At 31.3% G+C, this 24,109-nt stretch overlaps 1 protein-coding gene across 1 annotated transcript; it reads right to left on the bottom strand.

Moving 5' to 3' along the window:
* Positions 1–21,551: 21,551 nt before the first annotated feature.
* Positions 21,552–22,480, bottom strand: LOC129909683 (delta-like protein C). Its single transcript, XM_055986757.1, has 2 exons — positions 22,432–22,480; positions 21,552–22,365 (listed from the first exon to the last, which is right to left on the bottom strand). The coding sequence occupies exons 1-2, from the start codon at positions 22,478–22,480 to the stop codon at positions 21,641–21,643; spliced, it is 774 nt and encodes a 257-aa protein (XP_055842732.1). The 3' UTR covers positions 21,552–21,640.
* Between the last annotated feature and the right edge of the window lie 1,629 nt (positions 22,481–24,109).

The raw sequence follows: 24,109 nt of genomic DNA, 5'->3' as shown, positions 1-24,109 counted from the left end.
CTAAAAGTGCAGTTTGCAGTAATCGAAATTGAAGTCAGTTGCTTCTTTGTTGAAATTTTAAAATTTCAGATTTGAGTATAAAGCACAGGATCCTTTCGTTTTCTGCTTTTTCTTAAATTGCTTTCGGAAGCCTTATTTTATGGAAGATTTTCTACTAGGGCTAAAATTTGTATCGAATTTTATTTTTAATAATTATTTTTTGTTTAAGAAAAAATGCAAGTGGTTTTTATGGCAAAACCTGGCTGGCCAATATTATAAATTAGTTAAAAAATCCAAAATTTAATATTTTGCTGAAAATTTGAAAATTGAAAATATAAAAAAAAACATGTTTTAAACAAATTTTGTTAAAATCCAACTATTTTTGTAAAAGATAAAAATGAAAAACCAAAAAATCGTATTTCCGCATTTTTCTCACTATTTTTGAGGCTATAAATAATTTGAGTAAAAGTTGTAGATCACTAATTATTTTGTCAACTCTCCAGTTGAAGATCTTCAGAACTTCAAGTTTGAAAAATATCCCTGGGATGTTTATGTAATATGGAACAAAAACTGTCATTAATTTAATTTAAAATTTAAATCTTTAAATTAAAATATCAAATTATCATGACGAAGGGCACAAAATTTTTCTAGTAAAATTTCTAGTTTCCTCAGCCAACTTCTACTTACTCCAAAAGTTAAGAAATCTAAAGTTTTTCAACTCTAGAGTTGAGAATCAAAAGTTGAAAACGTCAACTTGCAGTGAATTAAACCGAATTCGGAAGTTGAAGATAAAATTCATCAAGTTATGTTTAACTTCGAGTGAAAAAAATGGCCCTTAATAGCCTGCAACTTTTGTTTCAACTTTTAACGATAGGAGGTCTACTCTACTTTGATCATCGGTTATATAGCTTGCAAAACGAATAAACTATAACATAATTTTCTGGTGTATGAACCTCGATAAAATCAAAAAAATCCCCAAATTTGTACTTCTCCAAAAGTTTTCAACGTGCCTAAACAAGAAATAAAAACATGGACTTTTTTTCAATATGTAGGTACCTACCTACATTACTCGTACGTACATTGCACATAATATGTTTCAATATAAAACTTTTTTATTTCAAAATCGTTAACTATGCCAATGTCATGCATGAGCAGAACATGAAGCTAAATATGTATAATAATACGGTTGCCGCAACTTCGAAATTAAGCTTATAATCAAACAACTTTATGTATTGGGGGTTATGCTTTTGACCATTTTTTAGGTTTATAGTATTATAAAATATATTCATAAATAATTTTGATATCTGTATTTACTGTTTATTTTTCACTTTGCAAAACTTTTGAATGAGCTAGTTAGCAAGCTTTCATTCTATTCAAAACATTTTTTGAAATTGTAACGGAGACTACAAACTTTTTTCATGTTAATTTTTAATTTTTAGTTTGCCAAATATTTGAAACTATAATTTGTTATTAACTTGCTTTTTTCAAGCAAAAAAGATACACACATTGACATCCCAGCATCCCACTACTTTTATTGCATATTGCCACGTTTATCCCTTTTATAAGAAATTATGTCGCACTTTTTATTTAAGATATTTTCTTCACAGTTGGCAACCATAAAAAATAATCCTGAATCCTGATTTTATTTTGCTGCACTCATTGAGCAGGCTAAACACGCTCCGCTCCGAAGTAGGTATAGTTGCACATAACAACATTTTCATTGTGTATCCATGGACGCCTTCGTCATCCACACATCCAGTGAAGTGAAAGTTCGAAACTGTTAGCCCACATACCTACCTACCTATAATGCTATAAAAATATCACATTCCAGTCGACACAGTCAGGTTTGAAATTTTTGGCTCTGTAATTATGCAACAACAAAACCAAAAATACAATACATCCAGTAGACCCGAAAAAAGGATAAAAATAAAAGGAAACGAATGTGACCGTGACATGCAATCCAATAACCTTATAACTTTTTGAGGATAGAGTCGAAGGACTATAGAGGTCGAATTTATACGTATATGATGACGCTGTTCTAATTTGTAGTTCTCTGTGCTTTGCCAAGTTTTAAGCTATGTTGAATATGTTTGTATCACTTTTTGGGCATCCAGGACAGGTGTGATTGTGACTTTAGAGTTGACAATTTAATGGAGAAAAAAGAGATTAAGTTTAAAATATCTTAGACTGACTCGTGAACACACGCATAATTTGTATAGAAATACCTATAATACCCTTATACATTTTAACTATACAGTCAGCGTCATAAAAAAGTTTCAACTAAATAATATTTTTTGAAAAAGATCATAATCATAGACGGGTCGCTAGACTATCAAATGTTTGAGTGCAACTTTCGATGTAAAAATCTGCACTACCTTATCTTCCCTAAATTTAAGTTTTAGCTTTAAAACTCGTCCTTAAACCTTGAAGCTATACACAACATCCGATAATCCTGAAGTCATCAAATAATCTTAAATCCAAATGTATATTATTTCAACAATTTTGTGTATTTTTTGCACATTAACGTTCTTTTCATATTCTTTCTTAATAACAAGGGAAAAACATTTCCAAAACAAAATATACATATAAAGAAATATCAAGAAATCCATCATTAGCTATGGATTTTCATTCGCGCATAATTAACGACACATTAATGGTTCCCAAGCATATCGTGAGGTAATATAATTAGGTTTTTTAATGCTCCTGTATCTAATTTAAGGAGTCTAGAAAATTTGTTAGAGAACATAAATGTCATTAATGGGATTATGTTCATTATGAATTTGTTTCATAAAAAAATTTTCTAAAAGAAAAAAAAGAATAGGAGAATGGGCGTTTTAGTCTCATGTGTATATGAAGAGAGCCCAGAGCATATTTTGCGAGTGGAGGTATAACGAAAGGAGGAAGTTTTTGGAACAACGACAAGCCTCTGATACTGACTAATTTACTGATGACGAACCCTACAAAAAAATTAAGGACAAAGAAATTCGGATCTGCACGTTAAATGTAAGGTCCCTTTAGACCACGTGCAGCCAAACAATTTAGCGGACTCTTTCGAGTTGATATAACTGCCATCCAAGAAATACGATGGGAAGGGGAGGGCTGGATAAACTTGTTGGTTAAAGCCTTTATCCACAATACATAGGTCTAAATGCCAACTTTAAGTGTTGGTTATCTTATGATACTTAAATAAATTTAGCAAAACAAAATTATGCTGCGACAAGCAGACAACCAGGACCTACTGTTAAACACTCTGTCATAGATGTGCTAAAGAGTGATTTTTAAAGAGCAGTAAGAGTGACAGCAGTGAGCAGCATATAAAAAGAGCAGCTTTTTAATCACTCCTCAAATAGCAGTTTACACCAAAAATGACTCTTTAATTTTTTTCTTGATTTGAAATATAATTGAAAATATATGGAATACATAAAAAATGATCATTTTCAAATCTTTCAAAAAGAAATATGTAGGTATAGCTCCTTGAATGCCTGCACTGAAAAAATGGTATTTCAAATTGAATTTTTCCGAGAACAGAATGCTCACAAAAAAGCAGTTGAGCCGAGATTTTCTAAAAAAGACCACCAAGTTACAAACAAACAAAAGAGAGCAGTTTAGCTTATAAGGGATTGAAATCTTCAAGAGCTTAGAACATTTTTACTGTTATCCCCGTTTACTTGATTGCAAATTGCAAATTGGATTGGGTTGGATTTTTGTAAGGCTGAGGACTATGCAGGGAGCAGCTATATTGAAGAACAATTGCAACTGTTTTATGCTTAGTGGAAGAGCAGAGTGATTGAAAGCAGCTATCGCAACAGCATTCTCAGCTCTACTTAGTCATTCTTGTGGCCGTGTAATTTTTTTGCAGAAATGAAGGGGATCTCAAAGACAGATTCACTTCTTTATAACACTGATACCTTCTTTTGGATGATTTGTCAATAGGTGCCGTGAAATAACGCCGAGCGAAATAACGCCGAATTCCAAAATTCGGCGTTATTTCACTTTACAAAAGCGAAATAAGGCCGAATTTCAGCATTCGGCCTTATTGCGCTTTGTCAAAGTAAAATAACGCCGAGTCCCAAGTGAGAAATAAGGCCGAATGCTAGAAAAGTGAGCATAGAAGTGGACCTAAGTTAACCCGTATATTAAAATGCTAACCTTTTTTATTTTCAAAGGCATATAAGGCCCTAATTTATTAGGGCAGAATGGCCCCAATACCAATTTGGGACTTATGTCCATCCAATCGAGGTATAGGTTCCAAAAAAGTTTTTTGTCTTATGTGCCTCTTATTTATTCATTAACAGATTAGTCTCAAGAAGGTACAAAAACATGTCGCAGGGACAAAAGGCCCAGGGATATAGCACCCACTTTTTATTTATGGGAGTTATGTTCCACTTGAGTGGGTTGACATTTAATTTAAGAATTATATCCCACTTGAGTGGAACATAAGCTCCATATATTTTTCATTTAAGTGGGACATAAGCCCCACACTTTTCGAAATATAAAACAATAATGAACAATTATAACTTTTGTTATATTTTATTCGCGTTTTGTTCCAGATTCTTTAAATGCAAAAGAAACTTTGAATAAGATAATGATAAGAAACAAATAGATCCCACCTGTTTTAATTGGTGGAAAGCAAAGCGGAAGCAAATTTCTTACATGAGAATCTATTTAATTTTTGGAACCCAAACGCGAAGCGGAAAAAAATTTTGCCCACGGTAGAATCAATTTTGAGGTGTGAAAATAAAAATTCGCTCGAATTTTTATTTTCACACCTCAAAATTGATTCTCCCGTGGGCTAAATTTTTTTCCGCTTCGCGTTTGGGTTCCAAAAATTAAATAGATTCTTATGTAAGAATTTATTTTTCGCTTCGCGTTTGCCAAGTTATAACACAAACATGTCTTTGTTGTTTGGTATACACATAAATAAAACAATAAAACCCAGGATACTTAGGTTTATAAACAGTGAAATATGTTTGGAGGCTGAGAGCATGCTGCTCTGCTGCAATCCCCTTGATTGGATACACTATTGAATTGGCTTATTTTGCCAATAAGGTGGGACATAAGTGCAAAATCGAATTATGTAACTATCCCAAATACAGTTATTCAGTTGTTAGATAATTTTATAATTTGTAAATTCTTTGTTAGTGAGACATAACGCCCATCCTTTATTTGTGGGTCTTTTGTCCAACCTGAGTTTGACATAAGCCCCACATTTAATTTGGAACTTATGTCTCACTCAAGCGGGACGTAAGCCCCACAAATAAATAGTGGCTGTTATTGCATGGGCCTTATGTCCCTGTGCCAAAAATATGGCATTTCAATACCAAACTGACTGCAGGTGGTTACATAGAAATTTTTCCTAAGCTCCACTTAGCAGGATTTGCCTCACTGAAAAAGTGAAATAACGCCGAATCGGCGTAATTTCACTTTATCATTGTGAAATAAGCCCGAATGTTGAAATTCGGCGTTATTTCGCTTTTGTAAAGTGAAATAACGCCGAATTTTGGAATTCGGCGTTATTTCGCTCGGCGTTATTTCACGGCACCTTGTCAATATCTCATAAAAGACAGTTGGTACCCTTAACAAAAATCGATGTCGTATAAACTGGAACTCATAATCTATGGCAGGATATTCCATCGCAGTTTCACACTAACTATTCTACCACTTTTTATAAAACCTGCTTAAATGAAAATGAAAACACTTAACTTTAAAACTGTGGGTTTAAAGAATCTTCTACAGAAAATTTTCACTCTGTTTCAATGTAACATGAGTTATGACTGGCTTTTATTCTACTAAGGCCTTTTTTTACATTTACTTTTTGGACCCATAAATAAGCATCAGATAGGTTTCCTTGGTTTGATTTGATAAATAAGAGAACATATATCACAGCTTAATGACAATATCACTAAACCGAAAGATTTCGAAAAATTCGTTCATTTCAACTTTTCCAATAGATTGCTCAACAAACGAAGCACAAAATTCGTAATTTCTATAGAAGTTTATTTCCACCTCAACTACCTACTATTTGCTGCTTCATACATTACAAAAGAGATACATCTAAATTCCATGCCTCAGCAATAAATAAATTTATTCCCATTTCCGAATTTTGTCGCAGTAATTTATTGCCTAGATGCAAAAACCTGTTGACAAAATCGTAATGCATTCATTTTCACACGAATAACGACACTCAAGCATTCAGCACATAAATTTCCACCCTCATCAAGAATTATAAATGAAGAAATACACACTTAACTATCACATCTGTTTCCAAATGCGACGATACCCCATGAATATTCAAATGGTAAATCAGGATGAATGGCCAACACTAAGTCCGATTTTCAAAATAAAGCCTTTGGCTGTTGTTGTTGTTGTGGTTCTTGTATACAACAAAGCAAATAAATGAATTTATCAGCCTAAAAACATGAAAATTCATCCAACATTTATAATGTATTCATAATTACTGTTTGTGCCTGGGAATTAGTGGTGCATCATCAAAAAATATTGTCCTTTGTTTTGGAAAAGTAAGTTTTTATCCCGAGGGAAGAAAACACCCAAAAGGGTATAGAAGGCAGAGATACCAGTATAATAAGATTTCCCTCCCTCTTCGTTCAGTTCCGGTCAAAGAAACTTTATCAATTAATTGAATTGAAAGTGTAAGGATTCAACCAGCACCCTTAGGGGCCTTGAAATTTGCGGCCGAATGCGAGAATTTTTCAGCTCTTATATCTTGAAACAAACCCTCCTCAAAACCTCTTCGAAACGTGCTTGAAATGATAAATTTTCAATACGTGCGTACTTAAAACATTATTCGCTCGTAAAAGATAAATCGATAACAAAAAAAGGTTTGTATATTTATTTTTCTTCATTTTTTTCTTCTTCTGTATACCTTCCTATAACGGAAAAAGGAAGCTGGAGCGATAAAAACCAACTGAAGTCCGGAACAAATTACTCCTTTGAGCCAATTTTCCTCTGGTGATACGTTTGAGCTTTGTTGATGCCGGATGTCGTTGTATAGGTGTAGTGCACCATTTTCCAATTCAATTTAGATAGAGCACCAGAACTGAACACACAGCAGCAAACCGGCAGAGATTAATGTTATCATTAGCAATTCATGAGGAAATTAAAACGATTGCGGAAGGAAGCAACAAAAGTGATTAAGCAGGATGTGAATATTATTTGGTGTTTTCAAGCCGAAGGGATCTTTCGCACACAACACGCCGAATTTATCACAGTCTCTTTCTATGGGAATATAAACTCAAACCGCTCAAGGATAGATATCATAAAAATTAAGTTGTTTTAGTTAACGCATTTTCTTCGAGAGCATCAAGAATAATGGAAGGTGTTGTAGGTAGGTATCGTGAACACGCACTCATAAATTTGTATTTTTGGGTTTATCAAAAAGGTTGAACAAAATAGGAAAGTTTGATTTAAGTGTAATATTAAGACGAACGTGATTATGATATTAATTTAATGAACTTATCACGAAATTCATAATTAGTATATCAGAAATTCTTTAAGCTCAAGAGGTTTAAGTACTTCCTTGCCTTTAAAGATACCCATTCAGTTGAAAATCGATATTTCTCATTTAAAATTCAAGCTTTTCTCATAGACAAATCGAAAAATAAATTGTAACCATCTGCGATATGTGCTGATGGTTTCTGTTTCTACCGAAATATATGTTTCTTTTATTTTCGACAAAATGAATAATTTACGATATATTTGAATAACAAAGCAAGAGAACTCGATGGATTTTGAACGAGCATCTGTTGTCTTGATTGTTTCGTCTGTAACATCTTCGTGTATGTTTTATTTTTAATAAATGTGTGTGTTCTAGTTTTAATGAAAACTACAATCTATACGAAACAATCATACAATTTTAAGAAAAATCATAGATTTAATGAATTTTTCATTTTTTCATTTAAGCAATATTTATTTTAATCGTTTACGAAGTTTATGAAAAAAAAAATTTTTTTTTTCAAAAATTTTTCTTAAATTTCATAAATTAATTGATGCCAATAGGAAATTCAAGGAAAAAAAAAATATATGGGAGTGAGGGACAATCTTCCATCGTTCAAGCGATAAATGCAATTTTCTTATTAATTAACTTCAAACACAAAAAAAATATTTGAACACAACGGCAACGCCTACAATATTTAATTATACATTTTTAAAAAGCCAGAAGCTTAGTCACATTTGTAAAATTAAAATTAAATTAATTGAATTGAGGGCTTTTGAAAGAATGGTAACTGAACTCAGATTTTTGAAAAAAAAAAATTATTGACAAAATTTTAACATGTCGTTTTTAAAACTTTTTCGTGATATAAAATGCATTTATTTTTCAAATTTTTTAAGCCACATTTATTATGATTTGAAATTATAAAAGGAAATGTCAATATGTATTACAGTTTATGAAAAAAATTAAAAAGTATTTCATTTTCGAAGAACTGTTTTTTAATAGAAGTTTTGAAAAAAAATTTAACTAGTTTTTTTTTTTAAATATTAATTTATTTTTTATTTATTCAATAGCCCTTATTGTTGAAAGTTAAATAGCAAAAGTTTAAAGTTCTTATTTGCCAAATTCTTTGAGCAAATCAATTATTTCAATGCAAAAATTCAGTTCTTTTCAAAAAAACCCCATTGAAATTGAAGTAATTTTAATTTTTTTTTTTTCAAAGTGTGATATATATTACATTTCTGCTTTGGAATTCAACTGATAATATTTATGGCCAAATATTTTTTTAAATTCTGAGTTTGAGGACCATTTTTTCAAAAACTCTTACTCTTAATTAAATTTAGTGGATTTTAATTTAAGAGATAAGAATGAGCTTCTGGCTTTTTAAAAATGTATCTTAAAATATTGTAGGTGTTGCCGTTGTTTTCAAAATATTTTTTTTTTTTTTTTTGAAGTCAGATTGTTTGAAAATTGCATTTAACGCTTAAACTATGGAAAATTGTCCCTTACTCCCTCATATTTTTTTTTCCTTAAATTACTTAGAGAATCTTTTGTTTTCATTTGTTTTATAAAATTTAAGCCAAAAACAATTGTTTTGTTCAAAAAAAATTTAACTGTAATTTTAAAAAACAATACGGCAACATCGGCAATTTTTAATCTATAGACTTTTAAGTATTTTTAATTACTTACGTTTGAAAAAAAAAATCCTTAAAATCAGATCTGTTCGGCCGGGTTCCCTAATAATTTGCTTTAGTTACTCTACTACTTAGAAGCTTTTTTTTTAAACATTTTCAATAATTTTTGTATTCTTTTGTGAACAGAATTCAAATAATAAAAGAACTCATTTCTAATTTTTGAAGAAAAATTCATTCCCTTATGAATTTCTTCATAAAGATTCATCAATTCAATAATTTTTACCTTGGCTCATTTGCCATGCATTTTTGCATTAATTTAATATATAAATACAGTAACTTTATGTATCTTTTTGATTCAGTGTGGTACCTGTCATCCAGAGTAAACCAAGTAAGTCCATTCTTACTTGATATCCTTTGGTTTCGTTTAAATGACTCTTAAATGTGTTAAATATTATTTCTAATAATAATTCTACTAAATATTTTATAACAATTATCATAACAACCCTCCAGCTCACTTTTTAGTAATTATAATTGCAAATGAATTTAATTCATATGTAATGAAGTTAATAAAATTCATTATGAAATAACATCTAGGAAAAACATTTACCCTATCAATCTTATAAGAAATCAATATTCAACACCAGATTGCTTTCAAGTGTTATGTACTTAAAAATAACACCAATATTCTGAAACAGATTCTCCGTTCTCCCATCCATCAACTAGATTAAACTATTCAATTAAAGAATTACAAAAAAAAAAACTGCAATTACCTTGGAAAACACTCATCGTCAAACTTAATTAAACTTTAAAAACCTTCATCCTTTATAGGCCTGATAATTTTCAATTAACACAGAATAAATCAGTCTCGAATCTTCGTCTCTCTTACGAGACACCACCAATGACGATGATGAAGGTGTTGTTTTAAATTCCATCAGGTTAAAAGATACTCTAGAAACAAAAATATACCAAAAAAGAGTGTGGGTTAGGGTCTTACAGAAAGTTAATTTATTTCCAAGAACAATGAAAAACATTGTTTCAAAGTGTTTTTAAGAATTCTTTAAAAATAGATTTTTCTCAAAGGTGGCAAATTTAATTATTCACATTATTTAAATTAGTGAGAAAAACACCTTTTTCAATCTCTTACATTTTTTTTTAGACTATTCAGGATATTCAATGAAATATCCTTGAATCGATAAAAGTTTCATGTTTGTTATAATCCCTTTTGAAAGTTGATCATACTAATTCAATAACAAATGAGGTCAGACTTAAGCCACCCTCAAAACTGGATGACTAGACCCTACTTTTTAAGGGTAATATGAAAATTAAGAAGCATCTCATCTCCTCTTAAGTAAATTACCCTTGGGAGTTTTTGGAAACTTCGGGGATCCCTTATTAATAATAATTTATTATTATTAAATATTCGAGAAATCTTTCTCAATTTCAGAGAGGGAATACTAATAATATGTCTATCTATATAGGAGAATTTTGTTGACTCCAAGGTAGTAAAATTAAATTACATTTTATATATATATGTAGATTGAAACTAAGATGAAATTATATGGATAATAATAATTTAAGTAATTGGTTTTGATACTGTTTTTAAGGAGAACAATCTATTTTACTGGTAAATAAAATTAAACATTTTTTGCGCAACAACCAAGAACCAAAATTATACTTCTCTTAAGCTGAATTCGAGTCCGAAGTCAGAAATATTGTAAAATGTATAATGGTTTTACCCGAATAAAAATGGAATTCAGCCGAACCAAAGAAGATGATTAAAACATTTTAGCCCCGTCGCACAGTGTGGCCAATCACGAATCTAGCTGGACAAAATTAATAACTCGCGTTAAATCGACTTTTTTTCTAAACAGTTTTAAACAAATGAATGTGAATTAGTCGAGTCAAATTAGACATAAAATTTGTAAAATCTCGGAAACCAGGGAAAGTCGATGCATCTGAAAAACGAGTATAGGACTGCATTATAAAAGGGTCAAATAAGAAAGTTAAAAAAAAAAAATTCACCGCTCTCGATTACAACAGTTTTTATGGACCGTTTACTGTCATTTCGTATGCAAGCGTCAATCGGAATTGCTGTCTCATTTTAGATTTTGCTCAAACTTTGTAGGGATGTTCTCCAGGACTGTAAGGAAGCAAATCCATGATGATTTAATTTTAAGTTGCGTGGTTTTCCCGCTACTCGCATTCGAACTTTTTCAGGAGGTCATTTTTATGTTTTTATAACTTTGCGTCTACTAAAGATTTTTTTTTGTTTGAAACGCCATTTTAAAGCTTAAGAATAGTAATTTTTGAATATATATTAAAAAATTACGTAATAATTATCCCTGAATTAAAAATAATTTTTGAAAAACTGGTAATTTTGCTGATTTCTCATGGTTTTTGACTGGCTCCAGAACCTTGGCTACTATATGTAGGAAGCTTATACTTACCAAATATTAAATATAGATATTTTTCAACAAATTACATCTTAAATGAACTCGATGGCTGTACTCCTTATGCAAAAATTTTAAGTTCAAAGTATTGAGTATTTTAAAAAAGCTAATTTTTATACTGTCATTTTCCACGATTTGACTAAACGAAGAAATGTGAAACTTACAGTGTGTTAAGTTAAGAGTACGAACTAAATATACTATTAATTTCATGCTTCTATCTTATGTCAAACATAGTGCAATCATAGCCTTAAGTAGGGGTTATTTTGGATTTTTAGCATTTTTGCGAATTTTCAAACAAGCGGTACACTAAGAAGATATGAAAATAACACAATTTTATTTAGAGGACTTAAAGTTAAAAGTTTCAACTTAACACACTGTTAGTTTCATGTTTCTATCTTTAGTCAAATCGTAAAAAATCATAGTATAAAAAAATATTTTTTCAAAAAACTCAAAACTTTGAACTTAAAATTTTTGCATAAGGAGTACAGCCATCGAGTTCATTTAAGATGTAATTTGTTGAAAAATATCTATATTTAATATTTGGTAAGTATAAGCTTCCTACATTTAATAGCCAAGGTTCTGGAGCCAGTCAAAAACCATGAGAAATCAGCAAAATTACCAGTTTTTCAAAAATTATTTTTAATTCAGGGATAATTATTACGTAATTTTTTAATATATATTCAAAAATTACTATTCTTAAGCTTTAAAATGGCGTTTCAAACAAAAAAAAAATCTTTAGTAGACGCAAAGTTATAAAAACATAAAAATGACCTCCTGAAAAAGTTCGAATGCGGGTAGCGGGAAAACCACGCAACTTAAAATTAAATCATCATGGATTTGCTTCCTTACAGTCCTGGAGAACATCCCTACAAAGTTTGAGCAAAATCTAAAATGAGACAGCAATTCCGATTGACGCTTGCATACGAAATGACAGTAAACGGTCCATAAAAACTGTTGTAATCGAGAGCGGTGAAATTTTTTTTTTTAACTTTCTTATTTGACCCTTTTCTAATGCAGTCCTATACTCGTTTTTCAGATGCATCGACTTTCCCTGGATTCCGAGGTATAAAGCTAATTTGACTCCACTAAATAGATAAAATTCTATAAAAAAGAAAGATTTTTTAAAAAGAAATCTATAACTTCTGCAAAAAGTGGGTCAAAATAGTGATGAAGAAAATGAATTTTTATAGTATTTGAATTTATTTTTCCGTAAACATATTCTATGATTGGATATACTTAATTATTAAAAAAAAAACGCTTGAAAAATCTCAATAAATAAAAACTCTTTTGCTATTCACGAAAAAAGAGAGGCAGAATAATTAGTTTTTATTAAAAAATAGAACTTTTACACACGTTTTTGACAGGTGACATATATGATTTATTTTCTCAATATCATGCTTTAAATTAAAATTTAAGCAATAATTTTAATTAAATATGTTTCCCAATCATAAAAAATGGCATCACCTTTAAAAATATCTGCAGATAATTCAAAAAAGTAACTCCTTTTCGTGCGATGCAAACTTGAAACTTAAGGGCCTATTAAAAGCAGCTGTGTTTATTATTACCTTCGATGTTTTTCAAGCTAATAATTCTCTAAATTTCTTGGTGTCCCTATTTCTGGCCTTTTACACTTGCTTGCTTTTTGCATTTAACTTGTTTTAGGTGTTCCGACAGAAAAGCATCATTCATCAATGATAATGCCTGATTAGTTGAAAATTCCAGTGGTTTAGTGGTTCCAGAGGATCAGAACTTAATCTTTTATACATTTTGATCCTTCACTCAAAGAAAATTTCGATAAATCCTTTACGGTTTTATTGGAATATGCTTTTTCAATTTTGCGGAGAGCGATTCTACTGATTTTAACTATTTCTAATGGATAGGTGCGCTTTTCACCTTTCGTTTGTTATATTTTTCCCATTTTTTTAATTTTTAAAAATTCTTTTCTTCTTTGTTTCACTATCTACTGTTTTTGTTTATTTAGTTACCACATAATATTGGTCAAGCAAAATGAAATTCATGTTTAAAGAGCGGTCCAAAGTGTCTTCCACCTTTTTTGTTTTTTTTTTTGCTTAACTTGAAGCACAAAACTTTTATATATGTTTTTAATTTTTATTTATTGTCAAAAATGTTCCAAAGATGATACCTGCTCATTAAAAGATCAAAAAAACTGTCTTTTCGATCTTATTTGGCAGTTTTGACACATTTTTCGAAAATTTGTTTTTTTGAAAATCTTGACTTCATTTTGAAAAGTGAAAAAAGTTGTATGGCGGTCGAGAAAACGCGAGACATGTAAATAGCTAATCTCAATGACAACACTCCACAATACATTAATTAATTAATTTCAGACCGGAAAAATGCGGAAAAATTAACTTTACCTCTATTTGAAAAACAAAGATATTTTTTTTTTGCACTTCCTAGCCTTCTTACAGAATTTATTTTTTTTTAAATAGTTGCAATGGTAATTAATAAATAAAAATTATAATACTTTACCTCCAAATGTAGATTAACAATTTAAAAAAACAATTACAACAAAAAAACTACCAAAGCGTTTTTAATCGTCAACCAAACTCAAGCGAAAAATAGAATACTTTGTATTATCTCCATCCAACTGTTGGCAAGAACCAACTTTCAAGCTTAGCTTAAGCTAATCCGAGATGAAAACCAAAAAACCAAACATGAATTAAAGTTACCCATTGTATTGAGAAGCTCAACTCATGATTTAAAATCATGTGGCTAAACTTTTTTTTTTCTATTTTGTCCAGTCAGATTGGCGAATTACCACACTGTGCGTCGCGTCGCACTTTGAGCTAGAACGCTATTTTAGCAGGAATTAATTAAAAAGTGAAACTATATTTATTTATATCATTTTTGTCAAAAATCAAAAATGGCCGAGTTATTTACTAAAACTTGTTTTTCCTTAAATCCAAGATGGCGGCTTTGGCTCAAGCTCGATTTCCCCGAAAAACTGGTTTTCCCTCTACCATCCTATGAAAAAAACTTGCACGATCTAATTTTTTCCATTTGAAATGTTTAATTCGACTGGGGTATTTGTATAAGTACAATAATATAGTGAAGGCTCCCCTGCGACTATGGTGGGGTCGGTCGATAGAATAGAAATTTTTGATCACGGTGCGGACATGGTGTTCGCCATGTGCATATACATTAGGGTGTGTCAAAATGCAAAAGTATGGAGTTTTCAAATGTAATAGCTTTTAAAAGTTGCATTGCTTATCAAAATTAAATCCTGCGTTTACAATCGAAGAAATTTGGATTTTTAGAAATTTTTGAAACATAAGTTTTTTTATTAAATTGCGCCGTTTGGATACAAAAAAAATATATTAAATATTTTTAGGCTTTCACGTGAATGATAATTCCAAGAAAAAACTTTTAAGGTTATATTTGTTGGAATTGAACACTTAGTAAAGAAGCTGCGAAATAATAAGTGAACATCCAAACAAAGATTAAAATGAAAAAATTAGCCTATTAGCACTTATTCCTAAGATGAACAAGAATCTTCTTTAGTGCATATCCTAAAATTTGCCCCTCCATCAAAAAATACCATTATTTCGTACCTAGGTATATATATTTTTTGTAATGGATTGTTTTGATTTTTAATAATGATGGATTCTAAAATCTTCATGCAAAATTTGGTTCATCTACCATAACTTTTAAGGGTTTTTCGGCAGTAAGTTTGCAACTGTTATAATAATATGAGTTGGCAGATGAAAAACAGGTATAACTTTTTCCAGAGACGTCAGATTGTCTTGATTTTTTTGGAATCAGCATTAAAAAATATTTTGAAATCATGTATCATATGTGTATATAATACCATAGCCTATTTTTGCTAATTTTGAAAATCTGCATTTCGCGATTTGACCTTGAAATCGCGACAAGCGGACATGAGATTTTTCTAGACTTTTGAGATATGTTATAGAATGGCAAAAGGAAGATATTGAGCAAAAAAAATTTCTACTAACATTCATTCCGAGGTTAAACCCTTATTTGACTGGATTATAAGTGAATTAAAACAAATCATTTTTTCAATTAAAATCGTTTTTTTTTTCTTAACAATTCAACCGATTTGAGCGAGCTAAAGACGAACGATATTATAATTTTTTTTATTATGTATTTTTAAATCTACGACCCTAATACAACATTTGACCACTATTATTACATTTGAAAATTAGAGTACTTATTTTTACTTGCTCTATAGGGCAAGTATTGGTTTCGTGTCGAAAAAAAATTGAGGTTTTAATCAAAACCAACATTACGATGATGGAGAATTCCGAAAAAGTGGGTCACGCAATTCCGTCCGTCCGTCTGTGCGTCTGTGCGTCCATCTGTACACATTTCCACAGCCTAAACTGGTGGACGGATTTTCTTCAAAATTGGTACAGATGATTTTTATGGAATTCTGAAAGTTGGTTTTTTTTTATATCTCGTTTAGAATGTATACCTCCCATACAAAAAAATACGATATTGCGAATTTCTCGTAAACGGCTCTAACGATTTTGATTAAACTTTGTATACGTAATATTTAAAGCAGTGGCAGTGGCAATAAAACTGCATTTTTATTTTTTCTTAAAAAAGTCAAACAACAAAACAAAATTTTTCATATAACAAAATTTTGCCCTAAATGTCGGCTCTTCCTCAATAACAATTTTTTTTTAATTTAGAGCCAGCTTTTAAAATCTACAAGTAGACTAACATAAAAGTGTTTTGAACTGCAAGAGCAAGTACGTGCGACTCCAGTCGTGCATTTTATTTCCCATACAAAAGTGACACACCCTAATTCACATACCATTAGGGTGGGCGGTTCTCTGACGACACGTAACCGAGGAACATTTGGTTCACTGTTTAAAGCGAAGACCTCAAGAAGCTCTTGATCTTTAAAGTGTTATTGAGATTGAATAGAAAGTTAAAGCCAAATACATGTGGTGAATACTCTTTCGGCAAAGGAATAAAGGTCTATTTACTACTTTACTACTTACATCCAACTTAGCTTTTCCTTCCGCTGTCTAATTTTCTGAGAAAGGAAAACAAATTCCCCTTCCAATGTCATTTAAATTATCTATAAAACCTTTATCCAATGCTTACTCATACTTATATCACCTGTCCCAGTCCCAGTGTCCAGCGAACCAAACAATTAGTTTCATCCTTAATCCAATGGAATCATTCTATCGAACTAAGCCACAAATAATCACATGGTAGACAAGTGACTTTATAGTTAAGTTAAGCCTGCTGCCATATTGAACGTCCAAAAGTCCGAACACATATAAGCAAAACATCAGACTCAGCGCCATTTCCAGCCGGGCCCCAACCATCACATCATCGTTCTGCGCGCTTCTTCCGGCCATACACAAAAAGGACAACTGTGCACACAATATATGTATAAGCATGACGGCCATCCAGCAGCTATCCGTGGTAAAACACCATCCGGCCTATATAGGTTTAATTAATTCCACAAATGAATCTCTAAAGGGCTGATGGGCTGCCTGTGGAACTCTCCGCACCATCATAGATAGAGGGTTTTGTAATATGACGCAGAATATTCGTGTAGACAGGTGGGTGGAGAATGGAACGGTCCTGGTTTTTTGGTCGACGATGGCGATGTCCATCGTCATATCGTCGTCGTCGAATGTGCATATATGTATAAAAGGCAAAGAGCTACTACTGCAGAACACATGCGGGAAATGCGTGGTAATAGCTGGTGCGATAGTAATCTTCATTGAAAAGGATATGAATCGAGGAGACAACACCCAACCAGAGTGGAAAATGTGTTCCTACATGTGTTCGAATCTGTTAAAATCATTTATTCTTACCGGAAAACGGGTGGCGGTGTGGACTGTTGGTGGCACTCATATACAAGCTGATGGATGGACGGGAAGCAGATTGAAGTGTCGAAACACGCTCTTTCTTCTGGATTATGTATGTGATCGGAAACGTATGAATGGTATTAAATCTGTGGTTACATGAAAGCTTCACTGATAAATACGGATACCATCTGTTCTGGGTATAATCTTTTACAGAACACACAAAAACAAACAACAAAAAGGTATTACATTCAATGCATTGAAGATTGAAGGATTTAATTTGGCTTTATTTTTGTTTCGTGTCAAAATAATGAAAGGCTTTAATTGAGCCTTTTTTGTCGGGGATAAAATTCGAGAAATAAAAATCGACAAACAAACTACAAAGTGAGATTTTAATTCTTTTTGGCTTTTAGCAAATCAATTTATAATCGAGGTTATTTGTGGTACTTAAGGAGGTTTGTATATTGTGAGTAGATTGTAGGTTTTTGTCATAGGCTACTTAAAAGTACTTTTTAGTAATAAACGCGCAGGGGCATAAGTCCCTTTTTTTTTGTCGGAATTTATGCCCCACTTTACTAGAATCCAATTCGGGACATAGGTATGTCCCTTAGTACTGAGACATAAGTCCCAAAAAAATAATTTCGGGACTCATTCCCTACATATTTCTTTCTTATTAATTTTTGCTGATGAAATAGTAGAACCGAAATAGTAGAACCGGTCTTGATTTATTTTTTTTCGGTAGTACCTACTTCAATGCAAAGTACAATAACACTGGTGCAAAATTTAACTTTTTTTTCTCCTTGAAATATTTTTTGTGATATTATAAAAGATTAAACTCTCCTGAATCTAAATCTGGTTTCAGAAAAATTCTATCAGGTATCATTTTTGTAAAAATTATTTTTGACAAATGTGTGTAGTTTCTAAAAAATCGCCCTTTTAGATTCATTCGAACTTGTATAAATTTTTTAAAATACTGATCGACAAAAAAAGCAGACATTTCGAAATCCTTCACTTTTTAGTAAATCCTACATGAACAAAAGCACCTTAATTAAGGAAAATGTAAAATATCAATGCCCATTATATTTAAAAAGTTAAACAAAATTTGTACGTGTTTTGTAATTTTATATACTATTTTTCTATTTAGAAATATCTTATTTGTAATAAACCATTCGATAAACTGCCTTGTAAGGTTTTAGATTTATTTCTCCAAGAAACAAAAGTATACTTTTCTTATAGTTTTTGATGGGCTGAGTTAAAATCCGAAGTCAAAAAAATTCTATAACGTCAGGATTTTAAGATATTCTCATTAAAGTATCACAAAATCAAGTTTTTTTTTAGAAAATCTCAAAAAACTACTATATCTCAAAAACCAGAGCTGACCGACATTTTTTGAGTTTGAATTCACAAATCAGAACACTTAAGTCCATTATAGAAGTATACTTTTGTTCGAGGGAGGAAGATATATTAATTTTTAGAGATCAGTTTCTTTATGGTAAGATATGCCAAACCTACTAAACTTACTTAAATTAAGATATCTCGGAGAAGAAAAGAGATATTGAGAAGATTGAAACTGAATTTGAAAGAAAAAAAAATAAGTTCTTTCATAAACCGTAACAATTTTAATTGAAAAAGATTACATTATGCCAAAATATTTCTTCGAAAACTGCAAAAAAAAATGGGTTTTTGAAATTTTCTAACGGGAATATCTAAAAAAACGTGACGTGCTAGGTCAATTCCGACTTCGGGTTCGGAATCAGCATACAAATACAATACTCTTTAGAAAAGTATAGTTTTATTTAAAGGAGGATTTTCTTGCAGACCAGTGTAATTACAAGATGTTGAAAAACAAAATAGAAGTTTGCAAACTTAATGGTTAGTCAAAATTGCATCGTGACAAAATAAGATATCATGGAAAGTAAAAGTCTTTTTGAAAATATTTTTGATATGTATTCTGTTTGAGTTGGTAACAGGGTGAAGCGGAAAAACATTTGCTCACAAGAAAATCTTTAATTTGTAAAACCCAAACGCGAAGCGGAAAAAAAAATTCGCGCGAATTTATAGACCAATCAATTGTGAATAATATGTTTTTGATTCATTGAGATAGCATAAAAATCAGCTGAGCTGTATAAATTTTTTAAAAAATCACAAAAAATTCCGTGTATTTTGTATGGGAAATCTTAAAACTCAAATGGCGAGTTCTAAATCTTAATTTTAAGGGCTCAAATTTTTAGGGAATTTTTTTTGGGCATTTCTAACCGAATTTTGAAATGGGAGCGACAAAAATCGATGGTCGCTTCAAAAAAAAATCACCCTAATGCGCATATTGCGCATATAGGGTAAGATTTTATGGTAAAGGGTGTTTTTCTTTTTCTTAGTAATAAAGAACGATTTCAAAATGGTACCATTGTACCACATGGTAAAGTAAACATTTTTTTTATAAATGTTTTAAATGTATACTATGAGAATGAAAAATAAAAATTGTAATTTTATTTAACATGTAATATTTAATTTTCGTGAAGAACATAAATGGCTTTTTTTTCTTTAAATTTTTATACAAATTAAAATTATATGTGTGAGTGACGAGTCCAAGTAAAATAATCGTGTAATAAAGTTATCAAATGTAATAAAATTATAAACTTTTAAAATTTGTTACAAAACTAACATTTGTTCAACGTTTCGTTATAAAAATTAAGAATAGATGCATTTTCGCTAAAGTTATTTTAAAATAGAATATTGTGTAACGTAGAATCAAATAACTTTTCCTTGGCAATTCAATGACACTGGCTTATGCTCACGTCTTTGTCAGTATTCCAAAATCCTATGAATATGAGTAGTAACAGGTCGCTTTTTAATAATGATAATGACAAATATAATAACAAATATGAATAAAAATATAATTGAAATAAATTTTCAAAAAGCTAATTGGGAGAGTTATGATGGTCTTATCTGCCAATTTAGTTAAAACTGTCATGCTTTATCTTCACAAAACTGGTCACCTTATCTACACATATCGCATAAATATCTAAGCTATATAAACGACCACCACACCAACCAAAACGTCATATTTTGAAATAAATTCAAAATTTCTATTTCAATGGTCGTCCAATATCGTTCGTAGCCATTTCAAATGCTCCTTATGCATGGCTTCTATACCGTTAGAGTTTCAAGGCTTCAAAACGAACACTCTCGTTGGAATTGGAAGACAAGACAAAATTTACTGCAGTAGAAAACCTATATGTGTGTACAAGTAAAGTAATGAAAGTTGGCTCAAGTGCATCAAAGTTTGTTAGTTCAGGGCCACGACAACAAAACGATGTGATGGAATGTAAATGCAATAAGGATTCCAATTTAATCGAGAGACGTTTGTCTCTCTTATATGAAATTTTGAATTATGTATTAAAAATGATTTTTGGGAGAGAGATAGAATTTTGGGGCTGAAATCACGTTTCAGAGTTTTGCGCCTTTGGCATTTGGTACTTTATGTTGGGGTTGAAAGTTTGTTTGTACAACAATTTTCGTGGCTTATTGGTTACTCATGTGTGTTGAGAATAGTTTAGCTAGTACTTAATAGAAATTTCAAAACTGATATAGATTTAAGGAAAGGATAATGATATGCGTATTATAAAGACGTGTTCTTGTTTTGTTGTAGAAAATGGGTGTGGATAGTAAAGGATGTAAACGAGCAATATTTTCATTATTAAACTCTCTGTCGATAAAAAAGGTGCGTATACGCCACAGTGTCCACAGAGTTTTAAAGTTAGCTATGCGAGTACAGCAGTAGAACTGGGATTAAAAATAAATTTTAAAGCCAAGTGTGTGGTTGTTTTTCACCTGAGAGCTAGTTTTTCAGTGCAAGATTCAAGTTAAAATCGACATAATTAAACAAATTTATTGACTTAACTCTGAACTAACTGAAGAGCAAAAGTTTCCACAAGTATTTTAAAAATATTTACGTTTTTTTAAAATAATACTTATACAGTCTTTTTTTTGCCGCTGGTGACAAAAAGAATACTTATTGTGTTTGGACCAGTTTCGTATGCGGCTATTTTGTACCCTAATTGTTTTACAAAATGCAATTACAGTTTAAGTTTAAAATTGGTTTTAATTTTATTGTTTTTCTGATTTAAATAAATAAATAAATAAGCTACACATTATTATAAAAACCGCTACCTGAATGAAATATATTATCATTAACAAATCCTTTAATTAATACAAACAGCTCTTAAGTAGGTATTATTTTGGAAGATAAATAAATTAAGTTAAACATTTTTTTTTTTTTTTTCTAAGTAAATGAACATTTTTGATTATTGCGTTCTACTCTTCAACTACTTCATCCTTTGTGCCACATGTCATACAAGGTTTCTTGCAATCAGCAGACTTAACGCATTTACCTTTTTTACCATTTTCATATTTTCTATAATATCCTGGACTACAAAGGCATTTACGTGTTGTTGCTAAACATTTAGTTTCATTGCATTTCTTCTCACAACCACCACTGGCTGTAAAACATTCATTATCCCCAATACATTCGCAATTGCTAGGGTCCACACATTTGTTATCTCTTTCGTTTCTTTTTTTACCAGCTTGGCAATAGCATCCAGGACCCATTGAACCACTTTCAGTAGGACCGCTTCCGTCGAGGTTGCATTTTTGGTCACAACCTTCTTTTTTATAAATTTCAAATGGACCACTACACTTGGGGTAGCATTCACTTTCATCAACACAATCACCATTAATCCTCACCTTACCCACCACACAAACACATTTTCCTTCTTTGATTGGCGGGAAAAGAGTTCTACTGATAACGTCTTTACAGGTTCTGTCTGTTCGATCTTCGCTGTATATTTCGCCATTCTTGCAACAGTCTTCTTTACGGATGCATTTATTGGTAATATCAGATCGTTTGAAACCCGGTCTACAAACACAGCGAAAACTTGTTAAAGTTCTAGGTAAACAGGGTTTACCCAAATCTGAACATTTGTCACTACATTTGGGAAAAAGTGACCAAATCTCGTTGGGACCGCAAAGAAAAAGGGTTCCTAAATGGTATAAAATTAAAGTATTAAAATATTTGTTTTTTTTATTTTTTTTTAATTTTGGCTAACCTTGCACCACTGTGATAAGTCCTGCGGCAATTATAATCTTTGAAATCATTGTAGAAGACCTTGATTACTCTTTGAATGTTGGAATTGTTTTGTGCTTTTCCTCGAGAAAAATTTTGATTTTATAGAAATTTTTCGGTTTAAACGTGATCGATTTCGTTTTATGACTTTAATAGGACAACGTCCTGAATGGCTATTCGAACTGATAAGGTCGCCAGGCTGCGTGAGAATTTTTCTTATCATTAAAATCTTCAAATGATAACGTTCAAAGTTTATAGCTGCTGACATCGCTAATGAATTTCACCTCATGGTAATTGATTTTTCAACCGATAATGGTAGCGATTGCCAGTAAAAGTGAATTATGACAGTTATAAAGAATATTGGCAAACGAATAATTTTGAACTTCAATTGAAAGAATATGCACCGGGAAATGTATTCATTGATTAATTTATTGCTTACTCTATAGCTGCACTCTCTATCAGAAAGATAAGTGCTAAGGTGATTCCTTTCTGTTAATGGCACATCATCTTTGAAGTGCTAATAAGATAATAAATTGGAATCGTAAGTACATTGAACATGGTATCGTAAAAGAAATGAGTGACCTGTGAAATTGGTAATGTTTTGTAATGTTTTAACGAGAATGGCCTCATCTTTGAAAAGAGAATTTAAAGTGTAGTTGTCGAAACCCGTAAAACACTTCAAAAATATATCAATGGTAAAAAGTTAGATGGAATCAGTCTTCAGCTATTTACTTCTAAGGTTCTTCCATTTTTCTGGCCCAAGATATTTTTAAGAATAAAGGGTTCAAAAACCAAAGTGCAAATAAAATTTTATCCAAGTCTTTACGGAGCACAAACAGTTTTTCTGCTCTACTTCATAATTAGATTTAAAAGTGTCAATGTTGCTTGGTCATGTAGCAGCATTTCTTTTTCAAGAACCACAACTACACTCTGATTTCTGAGCACAAACAAGTTCCTAATCTGTCTTTTCCTAAAATATTTAAAGCAATATAACTAACAACTGAACTGTGAACTCCAAAAAAGTAAAAAAAAAAAGTAGACCGAGAGCCCACAGCAAATTTTAGGAGTGAAGTAGGCTTGTGTAGTTCGCGAACGAACTAGTTCACTCACTCTACATTATCATTTTTTTATATGTATTTTGGGTGAGAGGAACTCCCATCTGTATAGGAAATTTTCAAAATTGGTCCTTCTCTCCTTGTCTTAAACGCCGACAGCGCCCTTTTAACCCGACAGACATTAAAAGAATAGGGGTTCAGAAACCAAAGTGCATATGAAATTGCATCCAATTCTACCTTGCTGTTATTTTTATGTTGTATTCGTTTTATTGTGTAGACTGCGTCAATTTTACATAAATTTGAATACAGTTTGTACAAACTAATTTTAATTCGAAAAAAACCGGAGTGATTAAAATAAATTAAACTAAAATGAACTAGTCCAGAACTAGTTCAGTAGCGCGATTTGAACTAAAATGATCGATCACTCAAATGAACTAAAGTGCCCAACTCTAGAGTGGAGGTATAACCAAAATGTGAGTTTGCAGTTTTATGCCTTATGCTTTCTAATAACATATACGAAAGTCAGATAGCTTTAAATCACGGCTTTATATAGTTTTTAAGGGGTTAAACAACGCGAGTTTCCAATTAATGTGAGTAGGCTAAGGA

This window comes from Episyrphus balteatus, chromosome 2, assembly GCF_945859705.1.
Source record: "Episyrphus balteatus chromosome 2, idEpiBalt1.1, whole genome shotgun sequence".
Taxonomy (NCBI): Eukaryota; Metazoa; Arthropoda; class Insecta; order Diptera; family Syrphidae; genus Episyrphus; species Episyrphus balteatus.
This window is presented reverse-complemented; position numbering and strand designations above follow the sequence as displayed.

Excerpts from the sequence above, each read along its gene's own strand:
- LOC129909683 (XM_055986757.1), bottom strand. The coding sequence starts at position 22,480 with ATGATTTCAAAGATTATAATTGCCGCAGGACTTATCACAGTGGTGCAA. Across the intron at positions 22,366-22,431 it reads ACTTATCACAGTGGTGCAAG|GAACCCTTTTTCTTTGCGGT; the intron begins GTTAGCCAAAAT and ends TATACCATTTAG.